The sequence below is a fragment of the Sceloporus occidentalis genome, unplaced genomic scaffold, assembly GCF_023333645.1.
Source record: "Sceloporus occidentalis isolate IW3139 unplaced genomic scaffold, rSceOcc1.0.p SCAF_37, whole genome shotgun sequence".
NCBI classification, from domain to species: Eukaryota; Metazoa; Chordata; class Lepidosauria; order Squamata; family Phrynosomatidae; genus Sceloporus; species Sceloporus occidentalis.
Window position 1 is genome coordinate 1,249,886 of NW_028317017.1, and position 8,088 is coordinate 1,257,973.

Here is an 8,088-nt window from a genome sequence, read left to right on the forward strand (position 1 = left end):
GCATGGAAAGAGTTAAAATACTAGCATTTGGAATACCCTGGGCTGTCTAGTTTTCAAAAATATATGACTTGATGGGGTAAATTGCATTGGCCGGGTTCAAAGATACCCGAATTGGCACATGGGGGGAAGAATTACCAGATTTGGAAAAAATGGCTTTGAAATAGCAAAACGCTACCTGTACTTATTGCCCCATAATGGGTAGAAAAAAGCAAAAAAACATAAAAACATTGGGTATTTCTAAACTCAGGACAAATAGTAGAATCTATTTAGCAGGTTTTTTCATTACCTTTTATAGATGAGTAAAAGATTTTTCAACTAAAAGTTAGAAACAGTCATTTTTTTCTAAATTTTTCACCATATTTTATAATTTTTTTAATAGTAAATAATATGATACAATCAAAACAATGTCATCTAAAGAAAGCCCTTCTTGTCCTGAAAAAAACAATATCTAATGTGTGTGGGTTCAGTAAACGGGAAAGAAGAAAATTACAGCTAAACACAAGCAGCGCAGAAATGTTAAAAAGGCCATTGTCACAAAGGGTACAAAAAGTAAAATCAGCCTTTGTCTCGAAGGGGTTAAAGAGGTCCCATGGAAAAAATAATTTTCACTTGCAGCATAAAAAGCAGTGCTATATAATGTAATATAACCTCACTTACACACTCTAGCTCCAAATCCTTTAACTACAATACAAAGCTAGGTCCTCCCTCTATGTGCAGAAATTGTCTATTGATCTCCCAATCTGTACAAAGTGTGTATTTGTTTGGCAAACAAAGCATGAGTAATCGCAAATCAACACGAGCTCCCAGCAACTTGTGTTGTGTCTGCTCGGATCTTATTCCACTTCTAGTTAGTAGGTGTATGCTGCCGGCTGGTGCTGTGCTCTTGCGTAGAAGACTGACTTGCTGCCGCCTCACTCCGAGTGGATCGCATTCCTACTGTGTGATATCACTCCCTCCAAGGCATGGAGTGTGTGCAGGATTTATGCACAGAACCAAAAACTCCACCCTGGACCATGACAGGCACACCCTTCAGCTCTGGGGTCAGGTCCTGCACTGCTCAGCAGCCCCATGGATACTGCAGTTTATCCAGCGGGCACAGGACAAGGAAAGAGCCACTCGCGTTGCATAGCAAAATTAACTATTAGAACAGCTAAGCCAATGTGTAATCAGGAGTTAAAAATAGCAATCCCTAAAGATTTGTTTCAGTATACATCATTCCCAAGCTCCTCGCAGTTTCTACCATGTGCAGTGATCACATCTTCCCTCTGTGAATGAACATGGTCAGTTAAAGTGCTTTCATGCATCGTCCCTATTAATGATCTCCATCGATAACTGGAGGGCATTTAAAAAGGCAAGTACGGTGTTTTGGTGCCACATCATAAAATGAATAAGGGGCAAAGGAAATAAAATTGTCAGATTTCTGTAAATTAAACATTTTCAATAAATACATTTTATGGATACAGCTGTCCACGGGGAACAATAAAGCAGGAGTGTAAGGAAGATGTCAGGTGCGTACTGCTAAATAACATTGGTTGCACACGTGGGATTTGTTAATATAAAGAAAAAAATCAAACAAAAAATTAATAGGGCACAGCGGCAGTTTTATTCTCCAGTTCTTAATGTATGGGTGTTGATTTTGATGTCACAAACGAAAAATCATTGCACAGTTAGAGTTGTTCTTTAGCAATTTTTGCAACCCATTACCTCAAACCTTTATATAAAAAGGTAAATGTAATAATAGATCCCATATTGGTACCAGGATGCTGCTTCAAAATAATGTTGTGACAACTAGAACCAAATTTTGACACAGCATAAAATATAAAGCTTTGATTTATTATTGATCTTGTAACACAGCAGCACCTATCAAAATATACATTATACCAATATAAAACACCAGCTGATAAATCATCTCTAAACTTAACCTTTTCATAACAGAATCACAGTCTTTGGACTCTAAAGCTGAAAATTGCCCTCTAAAACCTTCCCGCCCTTTTGTAGCCAGGGATCTAGTTAATGTTAAAAGGAACAATCCCCTTAGAGAGGCAACTTGGTACAAACGTAAAAGCATAGAAAGATATGCTTTCAGAGTTCAAAAGAAATCCACAGAGAAGTCCACCAGTCAAACTGTAAGCAGGAATGTATTTTTTTTTGCCTATAAAACTCTGACCAGAAAAGACAAAACTCCCAAACAGTTTCATAAAGGCTTAGTCTGTTTGTGACCACTAGTGTCACAGGTCATCATACTTGCGTAGAGTCTTCTCCAACTCATCGCTCACTCTGCGGTAAAAGAGAATCTGCTCTTTTAGGTAATGCTGGATGGCCTGTTTGAAATCCAGCAACCTCCTCTGGTGGAAATGGTTAATTTCTGCCTGCAAAGCAAAGCCCACCACACGACAGCGCTTCCGGACTCCATCTGCTTCCTCCTGCTCCATGCGCCCTTCATCACTCATCCGTTGGCTTTCCTTCACTTTCGTAAACGCTCCTGCAGGTGCCACAGAAGATACAAAAGGGGTCATCAAGAATACAAGTTTCTTTAACAAAAAAGGTTACATTATATGCAAACTCTGTTTACAAGCTAAATTTTTCCTTTAAATCATAGAAATTCAAATAATTACTTTCCCTACAAAATTCTAGGTAATAATTACGAACATGATTTTTTGCACTTTTGCTCAGATTGGGAAATACGTTCTGAGCACTTGAAACATTAAGTGCATGTGGCCCATAAAAATTAGAACACCTGAAAACCATTGACCTTCAGAAACAGTGTTTTTAGAGACAAGGGAGCTCATTTAACTTGTATGATTGTTCACTTGAAGCAGTTGCAAGATAACATTAAGCGAACCTCATCTCACCGATTTCACTATTAATAATGAAGCGTTAAACCTTCTGCAAAATGGTCCAAGATGACCCAGCATAATGTATATTAAATGTGGAGAGATTAAACTGTATAAGTCTTTAAACTATGCGTTATAGAGAGATTTAAAAGGAAAAAAAAAAACAAGTTTTACGCCCTAATGATGAATGAAACACTTTCCTTCAGTGGACAAGTCACTTTTAACATGGTCTAAAGCATAAAAGGAAGCAAAGCAAACTTAGTGCTGTACCTTTCTGTAGGTGAATGATGTCTGGGAAATTGGAAAGCAGGCCTTGGTAAAGCGAAAGAGTGTCCAGCAGCCTGAACTGGTCATTCTTGGGCTGCTCAGCAAACATCTCCCCTACTCTCTCGTAAGTGTGTCCAGTGTGAGAGATGGCACCCACTAGCGGCTCAGAGCTATAGGGAGGATCCAACTGGAAAGAATGGCTTAATGCTTGCAACGCACTTCCTAGCCGCTGGAACTCCTTACGAAAGCCTCCCAAGTGCTTTCGTGCAAGTTCTGATACTACACCACTCAACTGAAGGACACTTTCATCCATCTTTTTGGAGAAGGCCTTGAAAACGTCAACTCGCTCCTCCACGTCCTGGAGGTCTTGATGTTCAGAAGGTATTTGCAACGTCAAAAGGAAGCTGGCACCCACCAGCTCATCTCTCTCTGCTCGTCGCTTGCCTGCCTTCCACTGTTTCTCATCATCCCGACAGCTCAGGAAATGTTGAAAACCATCATACTGGGAGAGAACAGGATGGCTGGTCATGTGGTCCATCCATAAGACAAGTCGACGTTTGCGCTTCTGAATGAAATCTTCTTCAAATCGACCTGTTGCCTGCTTTTCTGGTAAGTGTGGAAGAGAGATCACAGTAAATTTATGCAGCAGGCGGTTGTAGAGCCAGTCAAAGTGCTTGTAGCGTCTGTAAACCGGTGAATTGGTGTGACCAGGAGTCAGTCTGTAAAATAAAATAAATGTGATTAAGAAAAGAAACCTTTGTGATGATTGATTGTGGCATCCCTGACAAGGAGTCACAATTTGCAAAATTTGCACATATATTTAGAAATGTTATTGTTATCTGCCCCATGCATAGAAACGGAAGAATTTGACCACTCAACTTTCATGATGACATTGTGACAAGTAAAAATGCAGCAGTTTCTCTTGGAATCTCACCCTTCCTGCACGCATTGTTCCCTCGAATGCATGGTGACACAGTGACACAACAACTCCTTTTACAATAATAAAAGCAGAAGCGTACTTCTCCGACAAGTGTCACACCCATATAACACACAGTGCTCTAATAACCACCCTGAGTTTACACATCACAACCTACAGAATAAAATGACACACGGAAAAAAATGTTTATAATAAAAAAGTATCTAATTTATGGTTTGTTTTTTAAATCTTTAACTACAAAGGAATGGTAATTTATGCTTAACCCATGGACATCTAAATTCTTTCACTGTTTTAACCTCTACCCCTTCTGCTGGGAGTCTTTTCAATTTATTTACTACTGTCTTCTTAAAGTAAAACACCCTTAAACTACATATAAGCCATAGTTTTAGATTATGAGACACTTGTTTTGCTATTTCTCCTAATTTGAAATAAACTTCCCTTCTCCACTATATTAAATTGCTTTAGGTATGTTTCTATGACATCCCCTCTCTCTCTTCAAATCTAAACACATTGAGCTCCCTTAGTATTTCTTGATCATTTTTATTCTGCAAACAATTCACCTATTAGTAGCCCTCTTCTAAACTCTCTCCAATGTGTCAATATCCTTCTGGAGATGGGGTCTCCAGAACTGTCAGAAATGTACACAATACTTTAGGTGAGGCCTGACTAGAGATCTGTGAAGTGCCAGAACTACCTCCGTCTTCCTGCTACTAATGCCTCTCTCACTATACAGCCCAGCACCCTGCTTGCTTTTCCAGACACTTTGTTGCATTGCCTGCTTAAATTTTAATTCCTCGGAAATCTGAAATTCACCAAAATATTTATGTTACAAAAGTGTGTGTGTGTGTGTGTGTGTGTGTGTTTTACTAAATAATAAAAGGAAGAAATGTCATAGCAGAGCAGAAAAGCTTTCGTTGGGAACTGATAGAGCCAGGGTGTATTTTCAGTGTTTTTAGGTACAGTTACTGTATATGTGTCAGGAGTGCTTTCACGAGACAGCAACTAGAAGTACTTTTGTTGGAAATGTTGTGAGAACACTGGTAAAGTTTAACGTTGAAGAAAGTTGCTTTATTTCTTACGGTTAAAAAGGCAAGCTGCAGGTTACATTAGATACAATCAGAGTTAATCATCATGTAATACCCAACTATCCTCCATATTGCTTTCTGTCAGAGCTCGTTCAGCCTTGTCCCCATTCAGCTTCATTAGTCAGACAAAGAATCAAAGTGTGAACGCAAACAATACAGTAAGATTAGGTCTTAGTATATTTAAAGGGACAGTCTACTGAGACATCAGAAAGCGAGATCTCCAGCATATAAAAAACAGACAACTGCGTTTTAACTCAGAAAAAAGCATCCAAAGTTAAATTATATTTATATATTAAAAAAAAAAACTTCACAGGAGCATCTATAAATATTTTAAAAGGTATATTTTTGTGTAAGTACAATATTTTCAGGATTACATACATTAATGCGTATTGGGAAAAGTATAAACATCATATTAATGTCAAATAAATAAGTTTGCCCTAAACCTCAATAAAAAAGGTCTCACCTGTAAGAGATGTAACTCTTGATTCCTTTGAACTTGGTCTGCTTCGTGGGCTCCTCCACAGAGCAATTGAACGGATAGGGGTGCGGCATCCACTGTGGCCCCTTGGGTCCCATCTCTATAGCATGTTTCTCTACGATTCTACTCAGCTGGGGGACATCTCCAAGAACAAAGGCCTCCACACCAGACCGAACAAAACTGGAGAACCGGTTCAAATTCCTCCCTACCACACTGCCCCTTTTGGCACTGGTCACACTATCCTGGCGCTCTAACTGTGGCCGTGGACGGTGGACTGGCTCATCCCTGGAATAATGGTGGTGCTGTGGCTGACTGTGTGGAACTCCATTGGCACCACTGGGTCCTTCTGCCACAGACTGCCCATCATCCCAGTCATCCCAGTCATCATCATCGTCGTCGTCATCATCATAGCTTCCATGGTGAGTAGTTTCAACATAACTTGTAAGATGCCGTGAGTAATCTACCTGGACCGAGTCTGAACGTGGGCGAAGGATCTCCACGTAGGATGCAGGGAACAGACCTGTCTCACCGCGGCTATTCGTTCCCTGAAGCCATCCATCCAAGGATGCATCACTAAACAACTGAAGCTCCTCGTTCTCCACAATGTCAATTTCCTCCTTGTTCTCACTCTGGAAGCTGTAGAGAGCTCTCGCTTTCAGTGACATGATGGCAGACAGGAAAAACACAGCCTGCAACATTAAATTAACCCATTACACTAATGCAGTTACATACAATGTAAAAGTAACATTCATGGAATGTGCAAAATATACAGCTATAGATCAAAGGTAACCAAACCCTACCTACTGTAACTGTGCCTAACAATTCCAAACAAAAAACTGGCTCCTTATAAACCCCTTAAACCTCCTTCTGTAAACGCTGTGCATAACATCTCTCCTGACTCTAACACATAAACTGCTCCATATGACCACTCTCAAACATATTCATAAACGTATCCTAAATGCCACCATAGAATCCTCCAATGACTACAGCCGGCAATGTTTTCCTTAATTGTCCTCATTAGTTACTTCCTTAATCTGTTCTTCCACTTTATCTCAAAATCTATGTCACACAATCCCCATCCACATCCCCATCCATGCTGTGCAGGATTTACTTTGTGCTTGCTTTAAAATGTACCCCTGCATACTAATCCATTCTACTCCATAACAGGACCATACACATCGCAGACTGGCCTAAATGAAAGCGGGTAATGGCTGAACATACCGTAATTTGGGATGATATTAAACCATTTCCAGTTAAAACGTTACAAGTAGTGATGTTCAAACCAAAAACCCAATGGAATGTTTATAGACATCTACATGGTAACATAACTTTGCTTCCCTACCCAGCGCTTGTCGCTTGGAAGGCAGCACTGCTTAGTCTAGTGGCCTATGCATGCGCGCACTCGCTCACTCACAGGCATTCGCATGCTCCCAGTGCATTCTCAGCCACCTGGCACAATGGCTTATCAGTCATATTATCATGTGTAGAGGGCCAGGCCTTAAGCCATCAGCAGAGCGTTCCACATTCTGCAGGGAAGACAGCATATTTTTTTACTTGTCCCTTTTATGTTTTTTTTTTCTCTCTTCTTGGAGACGCTTCATCAGCTATTTTAACTCCCAAGTAGAATGTAAACTCACAAAAGTAAGACACCCTGCACTTTCTGTAAAATTATCATTTATGGCTTACACTGATTTTCTGTTTGGTTATATGAAAACTGTGGTAGTTTGACGTAGCGGTGGGCGAAGAGATATATTGCCATATAGTGTGACGGGATCTGCAATAGTTATGCCTTAGGTGATTTTTAAATAGTATTTACTGGGTGTGCACCAATTCCTTGCTTTGTTGTACATCACACACACGCAGTAGTACGCGGACATACATGTAGCAGCAGGCATCCGCATACAAACTCTTTTGGAAAAGTCACCACATCCTGATTACCATACAGCCCTGATTTGAGTAACATGAAAAGGTTGTGTGCATTGCCTGTTCCCACGATGCTTCGGGGGTCCCTGTAACATGTCATCTGTTACGGGTACTACTGTCACCCACAAAGTGTCTGCAGTTAGCTCAAAGTATGCATTAAAATAAACACTTAACACACATGTTTATTGTTTAGTAGAGTGTATATTCCTTAATATTTTGCTTAAAATTTAAAAGCAACTAAAAATAAAAATACAACCTTTCTACAACGTTTAAGTGCTGCATTTACACCAACATTCTATGTTGCGGCTTCTCATGCATACACAATGCATTGTACAGGGCTTTGTACACAGGGAGCACACACACAGAGAACATACAGGGAGAGGGCACACACACACACACAGCGAACATACAGGGAGAGCACACACAGAGAACATACAGGGAGAGCATACACACACACACACAGAACATACAGGGGGAGCACGCACACACACACACACACACACACACACACACACACACACAGAACATACAGGGGGAGCACACACACACACACACACACACACA

The 8,088-nt window shown here is 40.3% G+C and overlaps 1 protein-coding gene across 2 annotated transcripts; it reads right to left on the bottom strand.

Annotated features, from left to right (window-relative positions):
* Nucleotides 1-2,228: 2,228 nt before the first annotated feature.
* Nucleotides 2,229-6,266, bottom strand: LOC149297680 (sorting nexin-33). Of its 2 annotated transcripts, XM_089488321.1 has the most exons (4): nucleotides 5,587-6,266; nucleotides 3,371-3,820; nucleotides 3,105-3,148; nucleotides 2,229-2,482 (listed from the first exon to the last, which is right to left on the bottom strand). In XM_089488321.1, the coding sequence occupies exons 1-4, from the start codon at nucleotides 6,264-6,266 to the stop codon at nucleotides 2,229-2,231; spliced, it is 1,428 nt and encodes a 475-aa protein (XP_089344447.1). The 2 variants fall into 2 exon arrangements, with proteins under 2 accessions (XP_089344447.1, XP_089344446.1); XM_089488320.1 differs by having other exon boundaries at nucleotides 3,105-3,820.
* Nucleotides 6,267-8,088: the final 1,822 nt, after the last annotated feature.